Source organism: Numida meleagris, chromosome 9 (genome assembly GCF_002078875.1).
Source record: "Numida meleagris isolate 19003 breed g44 Domestic line chromosome 9, NumMel1.0, whole genome shotgun sequence".
NCBI lineage: Eukaryota > Metazoa > Chordata > Aves > Galliformes > Numididae > Numida > Numida meleagris.
Window position 1 is genome coordinate 362,144 of NC_034417.1, and position 23,060 is coordinate 385,203.

The 23,060-nt window shown below is 57.9% G+C and overlaps 1 protein-coding gene across 3 annotated transcripts in view; it reads right to left on the bottom strand.

Annotated features, from left to right (window-relative positions):
• Positions 469-23,060, bottom strand: part of ZNF609 (zinc finger protein 609) — a 35,692-nt gene continuing 13,100 nt past the window's right edge. For 2 of the 3 annotated variants that reach the window (XM_021407322.1, XM_021407321.1), the window contains 8 exons: positions 11,367-11,592; positions 6,253-6,340; positions 3,771-6,123; positions 3,131-3,497; positions 2,732-2,907; positions 2,027-2,243; positions 1,872-1,941; positions 469-1,798 (listed from right to left, as the gene is read on the bottom strand). In XM_021407322.1, the coding sequence (XP_021262997.1) occupies positions 1,792-1,798; positions 1,872-1,941; positions 2,027-2,243; positions 2,732-2,907; positions 3,131-3,497; positions 3,771-6,123; positions 6,253-6,340; positions 11,367-11,592 (3,504 nt within the window). In that variant the 3' untranslated portion in view covers positions 469-1,791. Of the gene's footprint in view, positions 1,942-2,026; positions 2,244-2,731; positions 2,908-3,130; positions 3,498-3,770; positions 6,124-6,252; positions 6,341-11,366; positions 11,593-23,060 lie in introns of all 3 variants that reach the window. The other variant, XM_021407323.1, reaches the window with a different exon arrangement.

A 23,060-nucleotide genomic window follows, 5' to 3' on the forward strand; every position in this document is an offset into this window, starting at 1 on the left:
CTCCCATCCCTTTCCAAGTCCCTTTGCTGAACCATCAGTCCCGGCCCCAACCTGCTGGGGGCAATGGCCGCGCTCCCTCCCCGTGGGCTGGGTGGTGGGGCAAGGACCGGCTCCTGAGCTCAGTACCGCCCCGCTTGCAACGCACGCATCCCTTTATATAACTGCTGCCCATTAAAGCCTTAATTATTCCTGTTGCCTCTCAGCAGCTGACCTTCCTGGAGAGTCCCTAATCGGTTATCTCTTTAAGTGTAATTCCAGTGCTTTAAATGGCACAGGGATGGGTCTCGGTCCTGGGCTGGGTCCCTGCGCTGTGTCGGGCACCAGGGGCTGCCCACAGATCCCCCACCCCAATGCACCGCAGCGCAGGGGAGTGGGGATGGGAAGAAGAAGCCACCCTCACAGGTTTGTGATTGTCTCTTAAAAAGATTTATTCTCTCTCCTTGCCCAAATGTACAAAGGCAAGAAGAGTACAGTTTGTATATATATATATTTATATATATATATATAAAAAACAAGGAACTTGGTAATAATGTACACTTTACAGAAGGGCAGAATCAGGAAGACTGAAATGAAACCCAACACAGCAACTCCAATGGAAACGAGAGCTATCAACACCAACGGCTCAGCCCTGCTCTGCTCCGCCTGCGGTCACTGACCCTACTGGGGCGGCCCTGGCCGTGGGGCGAGCCCCCGGCCCCGCTGCCTCGTGAGGACAACCACTGGAAGAGCAATGAGCCAACCTAGGAGGCGTGGGGGAGCACCACGCTGCCGGGCATCCCTCGGGCTGGGAAAGGTGGGAGAGCAGGGGGACGGGAAGAAAACAAAACCCAAAAACAACAGCTTTCAAACAATTGCTTTTTACAGTATGTACAGAGCATCCCGGTACAGTGGCCCTGGGGCTGGGGGTGCCCCGCGCACGCACAGCGGAGACAGCACTGCGGCCCCGGCCCGGGGGGGGGACAGTGGGGCCGAGGTAGCGCTGGCCGGGGGGTGGCGGGCGGGCAGAGGACCAGAAAGCCCCTGTCCTCGGGCACGGGGAGCGGCAGCAGTGACCTCGTGCCTCTGGGCAGAGCCTAAGTGTGCTTGTTCCTCGCCAAGCTCTGCCCACAGCCCGGGGAAGCCGACGGGAGAGGGGAGGGTGTGAGGGGAGCAGCACCCCACGGGGCACAGCTCGGAGCCCAGGGGGAAGCTGCGGGGCTGGGCTGCACAAGGCACTGGGGAGAGACCCCGGCAGCGGGGTGGGTGGTGGGGGTCCCACTGCCCAGCCCAGGGCGAGGGGCTGTGAGAGGCACGCGGGGGAGCCGCGGCCGATGGGGGCACCGAGGCTGCCCGACCTCAAGGCTGCGGCTCCCCCGCTCCCACCTCCCACAGCTCCCTGAGACCGCTGTAGTGCAGAGCTCGGCCCGGCCATGGCCCCACGGGGGTGGGAGGCAGCATCCCAGCCCCACCGCCCCACGTCTCACGCTGCTCAGTCCCACGGCGAGGCCGCAAATTCATCCAGAGACCTCAGTGCTTCCGTTTCCTCTTCATATGCACCAGGCGGGCGATCCGCTCCCATCCCGAGCGCTGGAGCTCAGGAGAATAAATACTTCCGCAGGTGCCAGCTCGCCGCTCACCAAAGGGCTGTGGGGCTTAGTGTGTGTCCGACGAGGGGAGAGGACAGAGTCTGCCTCAGACGGCGGCAGAACGTCCAGCAGAACAATCAACACCATTCAACTGATGTCTACAGGAGTCTCCGGCGCGTCCCCATGTGAGCCTGTCACATGCCTGCTGTGCAGCCCGGTCCCGGCGTCACGTCCTGCCGGAGCCAAGGGGTCAGCCTGCGCCCAGGGGCCGAGCCCAGCACCCAACGGCGGCCTTACCGTCCTCACCTGCGGGGCGGCGGGTAGAGGGAGGGCGCGGAGCCCTGCTGGCTGGCCACGATGGCCGTGGAGGACAGACCTGCGGGGAGAGGGGGTGTCAGCGGCCAGGCCGGTTGCGGGGTTCACGTTGCCCAGCACCCCCCGGGGGCCCGTGGGGCTCTCACCTGTTGCATAGGGCAGGTTGTACTGCGCCGGCAGCAGCGAGTACCCGAGGTGGTGGTGGTGGTGGTGTGTGGAGAGCAGGCGCTGAGATGGTGAGGTCCGGGGTCGCTCTGCGCTCCTCTCCCCGCCGCTGGCTCCCCCAATGCTGCTGCAGCTCCCGCTGCCCCCCACCACCCCGCAGCCGCCGCGGTCCCTCTCCTGAGCTGTCTTCTCGCTTATCTGCGGGGGAGAAAGCAGCGGGCGCTGAGGGACGGGGGCACTGCAGCACACAGGGCTCCCCTCTACCAGGGCTGCCCCGATGGCACAGCGTCCCCCATGGGGACGGGCCCACGGGGTGCCCAGGGCGCTGAGCAGAGAGAGGGGAAGGCTGGTGAGCGCCATCAGCAGGTCCCAGCCCAGCAGCTCCTCCCTGCCCCAGAGCAAGGGCTGCCTCAGAGCCCCCCATTTCCCACTCAGAGAGGAGCTGCCTGGCAGCCCTACACTGCTGCGAGATGCAAACAGCCCTTGCATCCCGCCCTTCTGCCCGCCGGCTGCAGGGCTGAGTGCCTCCCTGGAGCAGCCCTGAATGAAGGTTTGGTTCATCCACCCCAAACAGAGCTGCGTTGTGGGATTACCCTACAGCCCCAGACCTCCTACAGCAGGAGCTGCTCCGGGCTGCAGGCACCTTCCTGAAGCTCTGCAAGCTGGGCAAAGCTGCTGACCCTCACCGTGGGCGATTTGCTCTTGTAGTGGCTGGCGTGCTGCTGCAGGATGTCCAGGGCCTTGGACTCAGAGCTGGACTTACAGCCGACACTGGGGCTGGCGCGGGACTTGTCGCTGTCATCGCTCCCAGACGTCTTGCTCCCGTAGGGCGAGAAGGAATAGCTGGAGGGAAGGTACGAGCCTGCAGGGAAAAGGCAGCGTCAGGGCACAGGGAGGGGAGGTGTGCTGCTCTGCACCAAGCTGTGGCCACGTTCCGGTGAACGGCCCAGCAGAGCAGCACCGAGACCCCAGCTGCCGCTCCCCTGTGCCCACCCGCTAGCTCCTGGAGTATGGCCACCAACATCACCGTGGGACTGGGCCAGGACACAGGCACAGCTGCCTCTGAGATGGCTATGGCTCCCTACCTGGGTAGTTCTGCATCATGACGGTGGGCATGGCCCGGTAGCTGGGGTGGTTGGGGTCGTATGACTGGCTGTAGGAGTAGCCGTGCATGTAGGGGATGTAGGACTGGTGCTGCGTGAGGGGGGAGGACACGGGGACGTGGACACTGGGCCTGGGGTCCTTCCCCACCATGCGAGCCTCCTCAGTGGGGGTCAGTTTGCACTCGGAGCTGGTGCTCTCCTTCCCGTCCTCCTTGGACACCACTTCTTTGCTTCGATTTCTTTCTTCCTTCAACTTTCTGTCCCGCTCCTCCTTCCACCGCTCATCCTCCGTCTTGATGTCCGAGTATTTCGCTGGGTAAACATAGGTCCACATCCGGGGCTCTGCTTCCTGTGGGAACCACACCAATGTCAGGGCAGCTGCCTTCCCCCAGCCCCGTGTGTCCCCAAACCACTGGGGACTGGAAGAGAGCAGCACAGCCCTCGCCCCTTCCCCAGGCTCTCCATGTTCCCCTCGGTGGCCCCACAGACAACATGGAAAATCATGGAGTCCCTTCACGATGGGAACAAGCCCTAGATCAGAGGACAACGCGCGTTTTCTGCAGTGACAGAACTGGAAAACCCATGGGGAAAGCCCGCTGAGCGGGCAGTGGGCAGACATTACCTGTCTGTACCAGAGCACGGGGTCCACCTCTGCTTGCCGGCCGCACTCGGAGCCACCCTTCATCTCCGCGGTCTCCTTGCTGAGGTGGCCGGCCTCGCTCAGCTTCACCTTCAGCCCCTCGGCCACCTGGCTGCCCGACAGCTTGGACGAGTCCTCCAGCTTGGGGATGATGACGGATTTGGCCATGTCGGCACCTCCCTGCTCCTTGGCCTTGCTCAGCCCCGACTTGACGAGGTCGGTGAGGCTGGGGGCCTTGGTGAGTGTTGGGGGCATGGGCGGCTTTTGCTTCCACTCCTCCTTGAGAGCCGCTTCCCTTTCCTTCAGGCCAAGCTCTGCCTTCTTCTCCAGCCCCCTCTGCTGCTGCTGCTCCAGGCTCTGCCTCTGCTTCTGCTGCTCCTCATACTGCTGCCGATAGGCAGGGTTGGTGCTCAGCAGGTGAGCGTGGTAGCCCTGCTCGTTGTAGCCATAGGGTGGCACGTAGGCGTACTGGTTGTAGTAGAGGGACTGCATGTACATGTTGGGACGCTGCTGGATGACGGAGGGCTGCTGGCTGGAGCTGCCCAGCTCGGCCTTCTTCTCTTCAACGCCCTCGCTTTTCACCTTCACCTCCGGGTTCTCCTGCTCCTCATCCTTCTTCAGCTTCAAGGCTTGTGTCTCGGCCGCAGCCTGGCTGCTGGGGTTCAAGGGCCCCGGGCTTGCCTGAGGGTAGCCAGGGGAATAGTACGTTTCAAAGCCTTGGTAATAGGGAGACTCTTTGCTCTGTGGTTGTGGGGGGAAAAGAGCTTTTTTGGCTCCATCCTTGACAAGCTGCTCTGGGTCCTTTGCCTTCACGCTCTCCAGCTTGCCCTCGCCATCCTCCCCAGCATCAGAGATGTCCGAGTAGGCCGGGCTGTTGGTTTTCACCGAGCTCGCCTCCGCCCCATTCTGGGTGACGACGTGCAGCGGGGTCATGGGTTGGGCAGGGTTGGCATTCTCCAGCCTGCTGGCACCACCGATGGAGGGGCTTGGAGCGTTGTCAGTGAAGCTGTAGATTTTATCCGCCTCCGCCTTGATGCTGGCAAGCCGGCTCTGGTGCGGGTCAGAGGAGCCATTCAGTAGCCCCTCACTTTTCGTCCCGAGGTCGCTCGTTTCCCCCCGGAACGGGCTCTTACCTTCCTCTGCCCTGCACACCTTGCCAGGAGTCAGAGGGTTTTCTACCTCCTTGGGCTCCTTCTTCTTCTTGTCCTTCTTCTTCTTCTCCTTGGAAGGGGTGAGGGCAGGGTTGACTGCAAAGGGCTCACCCATCACCGTAGGTTTGGGCTGGATGGGTTTGAGCTGGGGGCTGCTGGGCATGGTCTGGACCACGGTGGTAGTGAGGCCCGTGGAGGACCCGGGGCTGGCTGCAGTGAGGGTGGCTGTCTGGAAGGTGTAAATCGGCTGTGGGGGAATGGCAGGGGCAATGGGTCTGGCAGACTTCAAGCTTTTGGAAGGCATCTTCTCCTGCTTAGCACCAGATGCCTTCTTGGACTTCTCTTTATCCATGCACCTCTTCTCCAGCGAGTCAAAGCCGTCGTTGCTCGTCTCATCGGCCACCGAGGGACCATCCTCGGAGCCGTCATTGGACAGGGCACCGGGGTCAGTGTCTCCTTCCCCCGCTAGCTTCTTCTTGCAGGGGACCTTGGCGCTGAACTTACTGGATGGGGAGGGACTGTGGGGCTCCATCAAGCGGACCTTGGGGGTGGCCGAGCGTGCTGGCGAGAGCGAGCCCTTCTGTGACACAGCAGCACCATTGCAGCTCCCAACGTCGGCATGCAGGGAGGGCTCCTCGCCGTACTCACTGTCCACGTCAGCCTCCAGCTTGCTGTCATCGTCCGTGTGTGCGTGGGCCTGGTGGTACTTCAGCCCGTTGATGTGCTTGTACTTCTTGTTGCAGTTGGGGTGGGGGCAGTCGATGAGGATGGGAGAGGGGCAGTTGCGGTCGAGGACAGCTGGCTCCACCTTGACCGCAGTGGGGGGCACAGCTGCCGAGCCCATCGAGTTCGTGCGGATGCGTTTGCTGCCCTTGGAGTCCTCCGAGCTGGAGTTGAGCTCCATGTCGGAGAGGGGTTTGCTCTTCCGCTTGGTGACGGACGAGGGACTGGCCTTCACGTCTTCCACCGTGCCACTGGGCGGCGTGCGGTGGTCTGAGGAGTTCTGGCTCCCGCGACGCCCTTTGCTGTTGGCTCCCGCCCGGGTCTTGCTGCTGTTGCTGGTCCCTTTGCTGTCCGAGGCAGCGGCGGTCTCGTTCACGGGCGTGTTGCTGTTGGGACGCATGCGTTTGCCTCGGCCCCGGCCGTTGCGCATCTCCAGGTCGCTGGTGGGAGAGTCGCAGAACCTGCAGAGAGGAGGACGGGGGGGTTATGGTGTGACGGCCTCACCGTGCTTCCACGGGCGGGTTTGAGCCCTGTGCCTGGGTGAGGGGGGCCGGGATCCCCAGTGGTGCCCAGCCCAGCCCCGCGCTTACCGGGGCGGTGCCCAGTCGTGCTGCGTGCAGTCCAGCAGCGTCCCCACGTACGTCTTGTTCCTCCAGGTCACATTGACCACCAGCATACCTGCAAGGCAAGGGGACAGGGTCACACGGGTGGGTCTCCCTTCTCCTTTCCCTGGGAACTGAGCATCAGGGGGAGGGGGATATATACCTCATGCTCTGGGGTGGACAGAGGGCTCCCAGTGCATCTCGAGAGCCCACGGTGGGGAAAGTGACCTGCACGGAGCAAGCATCACAGAGCCCCAGCTCTGGTTGCAAACGCCATGTCCTCATGGAGGGGACGTGACTGCCACTAGGTGGCAAGCTGAGCCCGGCATCCCCGCCATACAGGCTCGGGGTGGTGATGGGGGCTGGGATTTTCTTTGGGGAAAGCTTCATCTGCTGCTCTGCTTGGTGCCTGTGCTTCTTTCTTGGGGTCTTCTGCAGTATCTCAAGGCTCTCTCCATTGCTGCAAGCAGGGAAGGCCCAGCCTGCTCCCAGCCGGCGAGCCCACCCGATGCTAGCACCTTCTGCAAGCTGCAAGTGCTTCCATAAGCGAGCGATTGCACTACATAATCCGAGGCCATTAGCGGAGTGAAACTCAAGTGGGTATTTCCTCCCAGCGATGGACTGCTCTGATTACTGCATAACTAATTTGACCAAGAGCAGAGTCCATCGCTCTGAGTGCATTTATCTGAGCAAGGTAAAACTTGGGAGATAGAAATCTCATTTACAAGGGCAGACAAGTGCAGCTAGATAGACGGCCGCGCAGCCCTGGAAGATGGATGGAGCCCAGGGAGCCCACAACAGCTGTGCCTGAAGCACATTTGTAAATCTCGGGCCGTGGCCTCGCTCAGAAGGTGCCAGCAGCCAGCTGCAGGCTTTGGAGGGATAACATCGGAAATGGAGAGACGCTCACAGAGCTACGGCCCCCGAGAGATGAAAGACAGAGCGCTGGCGCGGGCTGTTCCTTCCTCCCTGCACAGCAGCAAGCCCTCTGCCATGCTCCAGCCTATATTTAACCCGCTGCAACCAATCATCCCAAATCCCCTCCTAATCCACTGCCAATAACCCAGGACAATTTAAAGCACAGGGATGGATGCTAAGCAGCTTTTTTCACCCGCCATCCCCTGCGGGTGCTCACGGATGCGAGGGCTGGCAGCGATGCCCTGCGCTCAGCATTGGAGGGCAATGTGTCACTGGTGTCCCAGCAGTCCCTTAGCCTTTGTCCTTGGCTGGAAAAGCCCTTGGAGGCGACGAGCTCTGTGCCAGGCAGTGGAGCACAGCGCTTTCCGCGCTCCCTGGGAGGGCTGGAGCAGCAGCACTGTGCAGCCAGGGAGCACTCCAGCCCCACCTGCATTCATGGGGAAGTGCCACGCGCTGATGTCACTGCAGCAGGGTGCAGAGAGGAGGATGAATGGAGAGTGATGCTGCCAGGCTGCTCCCGAGGAAGGTAGCAGCGGTTTGGGTGCAAGGTGCTGCAATGAGAGGAAACCCCGCAAGAGCACGCGCAGACAAAGAGGTGAGCGCGGTGGTGCAGAGCGCTTTGCTGGCCAAGCCCCCGCTTTGGAGCAGTTGGGCTGTCTTCCTCCAGAAATCAAGCTGAGGAGACGGGAGCTGGGCACCGCAATGGGGTATCCGTCTGCTGGGACAGATCCAGGCTGAAGCTTTGCGTGCGAGGAAGGTTTAATTTCCAGCGCAGCCAGCCCATTAGCTCCCTAATTAGAGCAGTGCTCAGCTCCCGGCCCTGCTGGCTCTCCCATACGGGCACAGACAGCTTCAACTCCTTCTGCTTCTGATGTTCAAGGGCTGAACAAGCAGCTCCATGGCACACAGAGTGTCCCCAGCCCCATGGAGATGCTGCCGTCCAGGAGTTCCCAAGCTAGAAAGCGCAGCTGTGGAGAGCTCTGCTACCTTGCTGTTAACCTGCAGGTGCAGGAGCCCTCTGCAAGGCAATGGAACAACAGGCAGGAACGTTTCCCACCACGAAGAACGGACTGCCACAAACCATGGAATGGGATTCTCCCGCTAAATGCATCCTCCTGGGATGCAGAGGAACCGACACCAGGCACACTCCCACAAAGCGTGGCACAGCAGACTGCAGCTCAAGAGCCTTCTTGTAAACAAGCCCGCTAATCCAGGCACAGTGGTTAGGGCAGGAGCCCAGCTGCTATCACCTAGGGCAGCGACGTACGTGCCTCAGGCAGTTCGACACCAGCAACAGTCCTGTCTGGAGCAGAATTTTGCTCACCTGTTGATAAAACAGCCTTCATACAAAGCTGACAGATGCTGAAATAAACAGTGCTTTGAGAGTGATAAGCAGTGCATTAGCTCTGCTCCAGCTCCCTGCCTCCCCGCACTGTCAAGCATCCTGCCAGCCAATATTAGATCCGAAGCGGCCGCGCTGCAGGAGTACCAGGAAATTATGCATGATAAAGCCCCTCTCCTCTATGCTGGCGCGTGAGCAGCTGACTCGCTCCCAGGGCTGCTGCTTCCCCAGCTGGGGTGCATCAGGATGGCAGCACCCGAGAGGAGATGTGCCTTGCCCGGTGGTTTCCGTTGCGCCGTGCCATGTTGCTCAATGCTCCGAGGTTGAATCCCAAACACCGGCTTGCTGGGGCTGCAAACAGCACCGTAACGCGGATCAGGTCCGGTCACCACCCCAGGTGAGTGCAGCAAGGACGTGCCACCCCGCTGGTGACACCGGCGAGTAGGATGAAGGAGAGCCGGGAGCTAATGAGGCAGCAAGTGGAGCGATGCTCTCCGGTATAATTAGATCAGTTAATAGTTCCTGCAGATCGAAATCACACCTAACAGAATTAGGGAAACTGCCAAGGCAGCTGCTCCCAAGAAAGGCATTTAACAAAGCACGTTCCCTGCACAAGACGGGCTCGGTGAAGGGGAATGGAGGTGTCACCATTGTGGCGGTGGGACAGCACAGAGAAGCGGTGGCCACTGCTGGGGACAGAGGAGGAAGCTGGGTGTGACCATGGGACGGGTCGGTCGAGGCAGGAGAACATCATGAGACTCGCGGGAGTGCCACGCTCCCATCACAGCTGGGTTGGCTCCGCTCGTCCTTCCCAGGATGCAGGGCTGCTGGTGGTCCCTGGCTTTATGACACCTTCACCCCTGTTTCCTGGCCACGAGGACAACTCTAACAGCATTTTCTACAAAAAGGGAGCCATGCTGCCTTCCTCTGCACAACCAAGCCCTTCCAAACAAGGGTTCACATCTTCAGCTGCAAGGCAAACCCACTGGAAGGGGATGAACCCAAACATCCCTCTGCTCCAGGACCCCTGGGGACTGACCAGCCACGCTCCAGCAAGACCCCCAGTCCAGCACTGCCCCCCGGGAGTGAGACACCAGGCAGGGCACCAGTGGGCTGGTTTCACCCCAAGCTTCCAGGTGTACAGAGCCGAGCAGGCGGCACGCTGCTGCTGCAGGGGCCAACAGACGTGGCAGACTGGAAGCAATCGGGGGAAATGGTGAGATTTGTATTCTGCGTGACAGGAGCACAGGGCTCGCTATAAAAGCCATCGCTTCTGACAGCAGGAGCCAAGCGGCAGGCAGCAGAGGCAGGCAGGGAGGGATCTTTGCACAAGTTCATTGAATTACTGCAGACTAAAAATAGGCGAGCTGCAGGAACAGCAGCACGCCTCTGAGGCAGGGGCTGAAGCCAGAGCTGCACATGGAGGGGTGATGCGGACAGACAGGCGGACAGGCTGCAGAGCTCGGCCGGAGCAAAGTGGGAAAGCAGCAGCGGGGCTGCTTCCTTGGAGAGACCAGAGCCCCACGCAGCCATCAGGGCTCGCCCATCCCACGAGCGAGCAGAGATCACTGCTTGTGCTTCGACCCCTCCCAGCTATGGAAGGGGTCTGTTGGCTCCTGTCACACCGGGGTGTCTGCTTCTCCTTGCACGTGCAGCACACACCTCTTCTCCCGATTCCCACCCCTGAAAAAATTAGCGGAAGGCCCATCTCTCATCACAAACGCCCACGGGGGTTTGACAAAAACCTGAGCCCTGGGGTTTTACAGACTGCAGCCTGGGGGCAATGGAGTCACACAGGACCCCAGATTCGGACGGTGCTGCCGCCGTGTGGTGCTCTCCCTGCTGGCTTCCTCGCACAGCCCTGGGGCAAGCAGAGCATTGCCGCGCATTGCCGTGTCCCTGCCAGCCAAGGCAAGGGTCCCCTGGGCCTGGTTTTCCAGCACGTGGCTTCCTCCTGCCTCGGGAGTGGCAGAAAGCACACGCTCAGCTCCCCGGTGCCTCCATTCAGATGGATTTTTCTACAGCAAGCAGAAGGGAACACAGGAGGGTGGGAGGTCCCATCCAGCTCTGGGTGCCCTGTCCTCTGCCACCTCTGTGCTCCCGCGCTCAGCCAAAGCCAGACACAACTGCGAGGAGTTCACCTCAGGCCTCCAGAAGCAGAACCCTCCTATGTCCCCAAAGAGGCCGGAGGGAAGGCCGGGTTCCAGCGCTCGCTGTGCTCCGCTGAGCCACCTATTCATCCCTGTGTTACTTGGCAGAGCCCCAGCAGCAACTCAAACCCATCAAAGGGGCTGGGAAAGCAAAGCAAGCTGTGCGCAGATGAGACGAGCTCCAGCGGAAAAAGGTTCGATTGGCTTGGCAGGAGAGACGAGAGCCTGATCTCCCGTCGAGTCTATTTTGAAAGCTCCGCCGGGGTTTTTTAATCCAGCAGGAGATTGCTGCTGCCTCCCAGGGTTTGAGCGCTTTTGAGACAGACCCGCAGGTTGCCAAGCAGAAATGAAGTCAACTCTGTCGAGTTCCCGTTCAGGCTGGCATGGCCTCTCCTCTGGCACCTCCAGGAGCAAGTTAGCTCTTGCAGGAAGGCAGGGAAATGGCAGCTGAGATTTTCGCCCACTGTCTGGGCCACGGGCTAACGCAGCGCACGGGCTGACGCAAGTCTTGGCCTGCCATTCCCTCTGCCGCGCAGCCCACGAGCTGCTCCCACGCGGCTCCTCCGTCCCGACCACCCAAAGCGCGGCACAAAGCCCTGCAAGTGCCAAGGCAGCAGGGACAGAGGAAGAAAGAAAGGAATTGCCACAATTCCTCGAACGCGAGCGCCGGCGAGCGGAAAGCCGCCACTTACCATCCTCTGTCTCCTGCCAGACGATGCCCTCCAGGTTGACGCTGGTGCCGGGCTCGCAGGGCCCCAGGCACTCGGGCTCGGTGGCCAACGCCACGTCGCAGGTGTTCACGCCAACGGAGCGGGTGCGTACCATGATCTGCTCGCACGGAGACGAGATGTCGTTGTTGACCACGGGGACGAGGAGGTGCAAGGGCAGCACGGCGGGCGTGGAGACCGGAGATTCCATCTGTGGGGAAGGAGAAACGCGGTGATCACAACAAGTACCAACAGGCAGCCGCGCTCTGGAGAGCCTCAAGCGCCTTCCAGAAGGTTCAGCGCCCAGCAGAGGACAGGACCTTGTTGGTCTCTCCCACCCTGGTGTGCCCATATCCATGTAACCCTCACAAGCTTTGGAGCGGGGTAGGTCCCTCTGCAGGAGAGATCTGCAGAAGTGGGTGCCAGGTTCCTTCCCCGACCGATCCTGCCGGCGCCATCGGGCCCAGTCAGCGTGCCTCTTGGCTACAGCTCTGATACGCAGGCACTCGATGGCTTTGGACCCAATGGCTCATTAGAAAAAAATTACAGGCTTCTGCTCGACTGGCAGGACAGGCCCAACAAGCAGCCGGCTCTCTGCGGTCCCATGAAAGCCAACATCCTCCTCCTCCCACATCCACCCCGTGACCATCCCAAGACACACACGTTCATACCATATCCCCCTTCTACAGGCAAGTACCAGCTCGAGATCCCAAACACCAACCATTTCGCCCTCCTCGTTCGTGTCACAGGCAGAGCTGGGCTTGGAAAGCCAACAGCCCGACACGCCATGCATAACCGCCACAGAGATCTGCAGTGCTTTGGGGCTGGCTGCTCGTCCCCTGCCCGTCTCCTCTCACACAGCATTTTATGATCTTGATAAGGCACCGAGCAGCCTCAAAACAGAAGCAGGCTGAGAATCATCACCGAGTGCTGTCCTGGCTTTCGGTTTCAATCAGGGGAAGGTCTCTGGAACATCCAGCCCTGCATTGAGACGTCCTGCTCCAGGAGCTCACACCTTACAATTCCCTGCCCCGCACACTATTGCACATCAGTGCATCCCATACACCCGAGCAAGGATGTTTGCCATGAGCTGCAAAGCCTCTCCAAATCCTCAGCAATGCAAAGCATCCAGCAAAGCGTCCGGCACCCCACCAGCATGTGTCCTGTGGGATGCGGGGAGGTTTTGGGTATAGGGACCTCACCCACAGACAGCTCAGCCACCTAAGCCCAGCCTGCACATCTCCGTGACTGCAGGGATGAGACGTTCAAAGGAGGCAGCTGGGTCCTGGGGGGGCTCATGGAAGCAAACTGCTCCCACACACCAGGTGTTCCAAATCTGAGCGAGTCCCCTGCAAGGAAAGCCGCAGCAAGGAGCAGGAGGGATGCCTGGCTTTGGGCTGCTTGTTTGTGCATGCAGGGGAGAGAAAGGGCACCTGTGGGTTTTGAAACTGTTCGGCTTCCTTCCACTTTGCAACAGAAACCACAGTGCAGCACAGGAGCGTTTAATTACAGTTCCAGCTCTGCTAATTATTGCTCGGTCACATTTGTAATCTGCATTACGCCACAGTGCATAATAAGCAGCTCGCTGCGATCTCTCTAATAAGCGAGGAGGCTTTATGGGATTTCATATTTCACCCTGCACTGGAACAAACACAGCCTCATTTATCAGCCGTCAGGAAAAGGGGCGGCTCACTCGCTCCCACCAAGAGCTCAGGAGCAAAAAGGGGCATGGGGAGCCAGGCATGGGGAGACGGCTGAGCTGGAGGAAGAAGGGGGCAGATTGGACCCCAAATTCCCCTCACTGCATGCCTCTTATCTCCCGGTGCTGCAGCCCTCCCTCCTCCTGCTTCACTGGGGTGAGCGGACGTGCCTGCTGGAGGCTGAGGGCAGCAAGGACCAGCATGGGGTGGGTCAGAAGCAGGCCTCTGAGGTCCACTGTGTGAAATAACAGCACGCAGCACTCCCATCCCACATGCAGCGGGGTCCTGGGACCGCTGTGCCGTTCCCTATGGGGCGAGGCGCTGCTGCCATTAGAGATGCAGGGCCTAAGCTCCCACTGTGGCAAAAGGGCATTTAATTCTGCTCCTTGCCATGAGCCGTGGGGCGCAGAGGCAGCGTGCGTGCCCTCCAGCAGGAGCTGGGCAGGACGATGTTTCCCATGCCGCTGCCTCTGCAGCAAGCTCCCTACTGAAAGCCCTTTGTGTCCGCGCGGAGGCTTTCCCATCACGAGGAACGTGCTCCCGCCGTCGCCGAGGACAGAGGTGGAATGCAGCCAAGGCTGGCAAGCAGCAGCAGCGCCTGGGAATGGCAGCTCTGCCATCACATTGTCGGCACGGGGACGCTAAGGGAGGAGAGGGCAGCACGTCAGTAACGCTGCGCTGACTGATGGCAACCTCTAAAGCACCTTGCTTCGGGCAGAGTCGCACCAGGACCAGCAGTTATGAATTTTCTCACTCATTCCCAATAATCTAAGTCATCCGGGCATGAAATTCTGAGCGATGAAAGCCAACAGGTGTGCCAAAAGCCTCGTGTTGGGGAGCTCTGACAGCATCTGGCTCGGCGACCGTGTCGCCATCCCACGGCACGTGCTGGGAATGCCATCTCCTTGGGGTGGGATAACTGCGGGCAGCTCCAAGCCTGACAGCACAGCCCCCAGGTGCCCCTGCTCCGTGCTGGCTGACATCGTGCCGGAGAGCAGTCGGACTTATCTCGGCGCTGGCAGCACCCGGGGATCATTGTGCCTTCAGTCAAGGCAGGGATAGTGCCCAAGACAGACATGCTGGCACCCAGTCACTCGCTCCAGCCATTTACAGGATTATCAGAGCAGCTCTAGCAAAAAAAAAGTATGCAAGCAAAAAAGAAGAAAAAAGGTGTTTCCTATAGGAGAGGGGCAGCGAAGAGCAGCAGGGGGGGACAGGTGTGTGAAGAACAGGGAAGGAGAAATCCCAGACACTGATCTTCTGATGGAAGGATGCAAGTCTGAAAGACCTTAACGCTGCAGCTCCTTGAAAGCACAACAGACACCGTAAAACCCGGCTGAAGGACGCAGGGCTTCAGAATGCCATACCAGAGCCCGCCCCAAAACCCAAATCTGCACATCCTCAATGCATCCGGGGCAAACTGGCTGAGAACGCCTGCAGGGCCCGTCCTTCCTGGACGAGACTTCTGAGCTCCGTGGCCTCGGGGAAGGTCAGGAGGACACGCCGCTCCTACGCCGCCCTCTGGAGACGGGGAGAACCCACTCGTTCTCCATCCACCTCCATCAGGATGAGCACCTACCGACAACACAAGGTGCCAGGAGCGGGCAGAGCCACACAGCTGCCAGCTGGGAAACGGCACAGCTCCACGTGCCTGATTCGCCTTTCCTTCATCCTTCCCCCCAGTTCTCCTACCTAAATCCCGATCCCCATGCTCAGCCCTCAGCAGCTTGCACCATGGCACGGCCATGCAGCACACAGGGCAGTGTGCAAGCTGGGAGCATTAATAATTAAGTCACTTGATTAATTAATGATGCTCCTTCAAGCACAAAGTCCTGCACATTCCAAGTTCTTCTCTTTGGAAAGCTGCAGTGTTTATAGGACAACCAGAGGACGCAGAGCTCGGGATCTGGGAACGGCTTTGATGTAGAATGACCGCAGAAGCTGGGTACTGAGATGCGAGACCTGGGTGCAGGAGGCTGAACAGGAATGGCTCAGCACACCCGGCACCCTCACCTGCCTCAGCCCCAGGGTGCCCCAGTCAGGGATTGAGGGGGAAACGCAGCAAATCCATTTGCTGGGTGCAGAGATGCAGAAAGCAAGAGTGCTGCACACGTTCAGTGCAGCCGGGTATTCGGGGCTCCTGGAGAGGCTCCATTCTAGGGTGAGAGAGACGTATTTCAGATGCGATAAGCAGCGAAGTCTAGAAGGAGTTTCAGATCTATTTATCCCTCAGGCAAGAGGAGACATCTTCCTTCCATCTCTTTAATATTAAAGACCTGTTTTGGTATGATTTCCACGTCTTAGCCCTCGCAGGCTGCACGTTTAGGAAGCTGCCCGCTTGGCTCTTATCTCCTCTTCTTTGTAGGTTTTGCTCGAGCTGCCAGGAGAGATGCTCGTGGTTTGCAGTCACAAAGCCAGCTCTGTCTGACGGCTGATGGGGAGATTGCAGGCGGGGAGGCAGCGAGGAGCCAGCCAAAGCCCACGGTACGTGCCGGCAGGGCAGGCTGGGAGACGGCACCCTGCATACCCCACATCAGGGAGGGGACCAACACCTTCCCCGCTGCGGGGTCACCCCACCGCACATCCAAGCAGTGCAGAAAAGCACAGCCTCGACTGGCTGCTCCATCAGCTCCTCCGGACTGCAGCAAGCTTGGAGCTGAGATACAAAGGGATCAGAAATCCCCAGGGGTGGGAGCGGGGGGACGCAGACACCACCCAGCCCCGGAGCTTTCCTCCAACCCCAGCAAGGTTTCTACGCTCTGACCTTGCAGTTCTCAGCTGGCACACAGAGATAGAAGTCACCAAATTTTAGCGAGCGAGTTTTTGCCATGGAACAAAGCCCAGTGCTCAGGGCAAAACAGCAGCCTGGGTTATGCTTGAACAAAATTTTTAGCAAACATCCCGAAAATAAAGCAGAAGTGCTGTTAGAGAAAGCATCTGCTTCACTCCCCAGGGCTCTCCATGCCCTACACTCAGCTTCAAGGGAGAGTTCCTGCCCAAAAAACACCACGGGTTCAGTGCTGGCCTGCAGGTTGGGCATCCCACATTGTTCAAGCCATCCTTCTGGTCACTTCTGCCCTTATCACGTAGGGACCCTAGAGCACCATGTCCTCAGGGTCCTACAAGCTCACACCCCAGCCTCTGGCTCTGAAACTGGGATTTTGTTTCAAGTCCGGTTTCTTGGGGGTGTGAGGGAACCAGAAATACAAAGCCAAGAGAACTGGGATAGCAGATACCCTCCTGAGAATGCCACTGTCGCAGCTGGGTGCTGTGATCCCCGAACACAGGATTCCTCATTATTTAGAGGATAGACTCCTGACTCCAGCCTGAAGAGGAAAAAATAAATATTTCTTCCTCCAAATCCCTGCAGTAAACCACCTGATCTCCAACTCTTCCTGAAAACACAGAGGCAGCATCTGTACCCCTGTGCCACCACCTTGCCAACTTCAGCCATCCAAAAACGTGTGCAGCTGGATCCACTAACCAAGGTTCCAGCTATAGGCAGCAGGAAACACAGGTAACACTGTATGGATGGGGCTCTTGCCTGCAGAGGGGATTGGGGCTGGGAAGTGGCGTGCCGGCCAGGATCAGTGGGTCAGCAGGACACCCTGGGGGTGGGCACGGTGGCTGGGGGGTAGCTTTCATCAAGCAGGTGATACCATGGTGCCTGCCTGAGCATCACCGTGTTTTTGCATAGGGGCAAAAAGAGAGAGCTATGAGGCTGGAGAATGCTCTGGAGCATGGAGGCTGCAGCCACATCTTGTTTTAATTGCATCAGCAATCGCTAAGCAATTAACAGCAGGGAGGAGGAGGAGCGGGGCAGCAGGAGACAGAAAGGCACACAGCAAGCAGGGGGAAACAATTTGCTCTTTCCGTGAGGAGAGCAGCACTATTTACATCCACTGCGCCCTGCTCCCAGAGCAGCTCTTGTGCCATACCCTGAGGACTAACGCAGCTTGCTGCCCACCCAAAGCAGTCACTGCAGAACACGGGGTCAGGTTCTCGCTGTCCTGGGAAGCGCAGCCAGAATGCCAGAAGCCGCCAACGAGATGCAAACGCTCCAGCAGCGCAGCCAGCCCCATCAGTGAGCACCTTTCACCCAGCGGCCCCAGCTCACAGAGATCGGGGCGTCCTCGAGATTGCGCCGGGTCATGGCACGCTGAACTTTGCAGAGGAGAATCGCTGCAGTGAAGGAGGGAGGCACGAAGCGGTGATTCATGTGGACGACGCGCCATTCCAGGTCACATATCGATAGGAGCCTTGCCTCCTGCGCAGGCGGCGAGCCAGCCCGATTATCTGTCATATGCTGCAAAATGCAGTGCCAGCAGCCCGGCCGAGATCACCCAGCTTGTTTGTAATAAAAAAATACAAACCCTCAGACGCAGGCAGCCAGCTTTTGTTCAAGCCTTCACTTGCCCATGGAAGGTGAGCAAGCGCAGCAGGCTGTGCTAAAGCACGCAGCGCCTGGAGGCTGATTCTCCCTCGTGCTCCTCAAAGAGCGATGGGAGAGCAGCGAGCAGGAGCCCTTCCAGAGGGCAGGACGCGAGCTTTCCTGGGTGCCAGCGCTCTGCTAACCTTTCTTCTTGCTTCTCTTCCGCACACGGTGCCATTTTGCGGTCCGTAGGAAGCACCAGAGCCTTTCTGTCTCCTGGGATCAGGAGCGGGGAAAAAGGTTTGTGGTGCTTGTTTGACAACCCTGGAGAGCAAGCGTAATGCAAACCTTAGTGCTTGCGAAGTGTATTTCATCCAGAGTTTGAAAAGAGAGAAACTAAATTACAGGGAAGAGAAAGTCAAGAAATGAAGGCTGCAAGTTTCAGAAGCGCTGGCTGGTTTTTGCGCCCCTGGGTTCTGCCAAGCACCTCAGAGGATGCCCATTTTCCAGTGGTGGATGTTCAGAGCTCCTCAAAACAAGGTATACCATAACCAGCGCATCCGCCCTAACCACCGACGGAAATACAGACCAAAAGAACAATGTCACCTTGGGTTTGGATGGAATCAATAGGACCAAATGGTCAACGCGCCATCATCACTGTCACTCAAAGCAAAACCACTAAGGAAAGAGAGTTGAGGGTTTATGTATGGACAGCCAAGCACGCCCAAGGCAAAAGCTTTATCCCACCTTTCCATCCTGCACTGTCCAACACAGGCAGAGCAGAAGCAATGCCAACAAAAGCTCTGTAAGGCTCCTGGAAAGGCTGCAGCCTCAGCTGACCTCCATCTAAATAACAAATCTTCACCTGCGACTTCAAACGAGGCAGCACGCCGGGAACCTGCCATTAGGTAATTAGGAACCTGAATTTTTACACTTGAGATCTAGCACCGCAGGTCATGCTGCAGTCGAGCCACCCACGGCACCAGGCCCTGGCACTGGAAGAAAATGGGAGCAGGAGCTCGAGGATGTGGGAAGAGAAATAAAAGCTTGGCTTTGGGAGCCGGGCTTTGTCCCAGCAGGGCTTGCGTGCTAGAAGTTTAAGAAGGGGTTTGTTTGCTGACAGCTTATAGGATTTAAGGGAAGGATTAACCATGGCTTTGCTGATGAGAGAAGCAGTGGCAAACTCAGAGCAATCCCATACACATGGGGAGAAGCTGGAGGAGGATGGAGAAAGGGGGACGAGCCACACCACAGGGTCAGACTGCAGTGTAACAGTGCAGTAAACTCAACTGGGAGCTGCTCTTCCCAGTGTTAACAACCCTCATCTGGTGCCAGAAGATATAGGGAAAGCCTAAGGAGAGCCAGGTCCAGGGTCTCACCTGCATGCTGGGATGAAGCCCCGCTCATTCAGGTGCCCAGACACTAAGTGTTTACAGCCAAATCAGGTTCACACTCAGCAGGACCCACAAGAGATAATGGCAGGAGGCAGATCTGCTCCAGGCAGCGGGACGTGCAACTGGAGGGCTTCCTTCCAGCACAAGATGTCTGTCACCGAGCACCACGGGGCTCGAACAGATGCAGCCGATCGATGGGCTTGTCTGGCAAGCTGGAGCCCAGAGACAAGGACATGCTCCAGCTAATCCAGCTGCTCAAGCCATCGCGGCCGCCAGGCAAACAGGCACGGTCCCCTTAAAAGAAGGCATCACCAGTGCAGATTTAGCTGCAAGAGGGTGGGGAGATTGCTGAGCTCCAAGCCAAGGGCTGAATCTTATCTGCTGCTTTAATACCTATCAGTGTTGATACAGATTAAAGGATTAGGCAGGATTACCGAAGGCAGGCCCCCCTCCGGCCCCAGGCGGTGAGGATGGGCATGGGTGCGGTGCTCGCATTCCCCTCCTGCACCCACAGCCCTCAGGGAAGCAGCCTCCCAAAACGCAGTGAGGAGGCTTGTGAGCGCAGCGCAGGGAGCCAGGCTGGGCTCTCCAGGAGGCAAAGGAAGGCTCTGCAACACCAGCAGGCATTGGTTTGTTCTCCTTGTGTTTGCCTACCAACATGGAACTGATGGCATCGCTGCTGTGAGAAACCGTCCCACCATGCTCCATCCATCATCCCTTCCCTAGCCCAAAGCTCTCTTACCAACACATTTGGGCAGCCTGGGGAGGCCGCCTGCTTAAAACCAGCTTTTTTTTTTTTGCCGCTCGGCGTAGCTTTTAATTGGATCATTCCCTGACCCAGTTCCCCACATGGCTGCACAAACCCTCGAGCATCAGTGTGGGAGGATGCACCAGGACGCCTCCTGCAAAGCCCCAGTGGCCACATCGAACGGCTCCTGTGCCCAAGCCTGAACTGCAAAGAGAAGTTTCCCATTTTTGAAAAGATGTCTGCATTCTAACACCGCTGCTTTCATGTGGACGGCTTCAATGGGAGACCTACCAGCAAGGGGTAGAGGAGTGTTCCAGTGTTCCAACTGGTCTGCTTCCCTTACCAGACAATCTCAATTGCAATGCCTCTGTGCTGAGCATCATCTCCAGCATTAGATGGTGCCCATCGAAAGGTCTTTGCAAAAGGCTGAGACATGAGGGAAAGGACCTGCATCACCTTCCAGAGCAAAGCTGAACTTCCCTGGGTTGCACACACAAGCCAAAAACAGTCCCCTTGTCACCTAGCACTGCAAAAAAGCAGCTCCTCTGCAAGCTCTGCTCTAGCAGCCATCTTCCTCCCAGCAAAACACTGCCAGGCTGCGAGAAGGAGCATCACGACCTGCACGATTGGACTTTTAAAAAAAGAAGAGGAAAAAACAAAACAAAACAAATGAGCAACATAACATGGAGATTTCCATTTCAGTCCAGAAAAAACAAACAGCGCTTGTCCCCCCGCCCAGGAAGGCACAAGCTGCAGAAGCTCGCCGGGCGCCTGCCAACAGCAATAAATCCGGGATGGAGCTGCGCTGCAGCCCGGCGCCAGGACAGATCCATCAGCCCTACAAATTCTTGGCCTGGACCAAAAAGCAGCTCCCTCCCTCCAGCCCTGCTGGGCCAAACGCCAGCTGGGTCCCCCGGTGACCCCACTGGGCCAGGCTCCCCATCCCGCAAAACTGTCCATAGTCAATAACCACGGGGTTATATACTCAGTCAGAGTATCCCAGCCAAAAACAGGACAGATGGGATGTTCCCACCAGGAATAATCCCAGATGCAAAACACGGACCCTAAGGTCCGATGGGACACACATACCTCCAGCCAAGGGGCTCAGAGGTAAGTCCCACAAGTGTTCTTTTTCTTCACAGCACCTTATAAGCAGACTGCTTTGGTTGACTGCAAATAGAACCGAAGTCGTGTCCATCGGGAGAAGCAGAGTGTGGTGCAACGCCTGCACGAGTCAGGAGAGCACGTTGTGCTTCCTCCAGCAGAGCCAGCTCCGTCCCCACGAAGCATATGGCATCACAAACATATTTTGCTTCCCGGGTGCACAACTTTGGAGAACACATGCTGTGTATACCTACATGTCTCATCGGGGAAGGAGCGGAGCTCCTTGTCACCGTGCAGGAGTTGTCAAACAAAGTCACAGCACAGGGACGTGTGATCTGTAGGGAAAACACTGCCAGAAGGTACATAATGAAGGGGGCACAGTTGAGGCTGCTGCACTCGGCTTCACCCTGCTCCTCCCAGGTGCCAAGAGCCAACCTACTGCTCCGATGGCTTTTCACACAACACCTTAAGGATGAGCTGCATCCTGCTGCCACTGCTGCCTCCTCAGCACCCACCAAGCAGGGACAAACTCACCAAGAACCCATGGGCCTGTAACCCCAGGAGCTCGGGGGGCTTCCTACAGCTGCTCGTCTCACCCACCGCAACTCTTCTACACGAGGAAGTCCTGAAAGTAGTGCTTTGTCCCAAGCAAAGATTATTTTTGGCAGGTTTATCAGAACAGTTCTTGCTCCCTTAACCTCCTCTTGAATGAGAACACGCTTAGAACAGTCCAGATGTTGGAGCACCAATGAAACAAAAAGGAATGGTACAATGAGCCCACAATAAAAACACACAATGAAAACGTACAGAAGAAACATCAGCACAGTCAGAGCCCCAGATGAGGAGCTCCAGCTGAAAGGAGGGATGTAATGGGGAACGTGAGGTTAGAGGGCTGAGATGAACCTCCCATAGTGGCAACGCGTTGGTCTGAGCAAGGGGACACTTTGTACGGTGCTCCAAAACCCAGCACCCAAAGCGACCCTCCAGCACTCTGAATCTCGCCCATTTCCTGCTCCCACCAGCATTTCCCACTGCTACCAACAGACTCCCAAAGAAATCCAGTCTGCACAGCTACTACAGCAATGATTACTGTAAATTAAGCAATCTTCTCCTCCCAGGCCGGCGCTGGCCATCTCCAGTAGATTTGGGACAACTTTCATCAGCTGCTCCCAGAGGACTGCAGCTGCCAGCAAGCCTCCGGTGTTTTGAAGTAGGCTTATTTCCTTGTTCTCCTCACCCAGAAGCACTAACACAATCCGATTAAACGGGCCACAAGAAACCCAACCCATCCCCGCGCTCCCCTATTTTGGCCCTTTCCATTCATCGGCAGCCTCAGTGCAAAGTAGGTTCGTCAAATTTCTCTGCTTTCCTTAAATTCTTCTGCCAAGTTCTGATTAAAATCCTCCTAAGTGGTTTTCTCTTGATTCCATTTCCTAGAACTGAGAAGTAAAGCAGTCTTGAGCGCGGCACTGAGTGCCAGCATTAATAGCCGCCGACGCAGCCAGGCCATCTCGGTCTCCCACACAGGCTTGTTAGGATCAATGGGAAATTGAAAGCAATTCTCTTCCCATCTCCCCTGTCAGACCATCAGCTCCCAGAGGAGGCTGGGTTTTAATAGCCCTGTTCGTATGATGCTCAGATCACTGTTGGTATGGGTACGTTTCACCCGGCACCATCACTACGGGTACCGCTTTGGTGCTGTGTTTCAAATGTCGATGGCATGACACCTCTCTCCAACCTCTTCTCCTTCTTCAACCAAGGGCTCCTGCACGCTTAGTATGGAGGTAGAGCAATGGAAACCCCAAAACAGCCTTCATTCAAACCAGAAAATCCAGCATCTGCCCTCTCCACCCCATCCTCCATGTCAGAAGGGCCACATGGAGAGAGGTGCTCTTGCCATCAGCCCCCAAATCCCCATTTTTAATTCCACGAGCACCCTTGGAGAACGCCAAATCCACCTGGGGGAAGGCTCATCCACACGTGGATCTGAGCCCACATCCACCAGGTTCTCCGCCACGGGAAGACCTCCCTTCCCTGGTTGTAGGGTGGAGCGAAGCGGAGCGCAGGCCGTGAGTCCCTCAGTGCTGGGATCTGCCAGCCCCATGCGGACCATCGGGCACACGCGGTCACACTGGAGGGTGGCTCCACATGCAGCCTCCGCTTTCCTGAATGCCGGGACTGTGGCTCATCCCCCAGCAGCTACAAAATGCTCTGCTCGCGGCTGTAGGGTTTTTTCCTCCAAAGGGACATTCAAAGGCCTTCTCGCAAAGGCCCGGCCCTACCAGCTCCCTTCACCCTTGTACACAAAGTGGAGTATTAATAGCTGGCCTAAAAGACCATAAAACACCAAATATCTAAAGA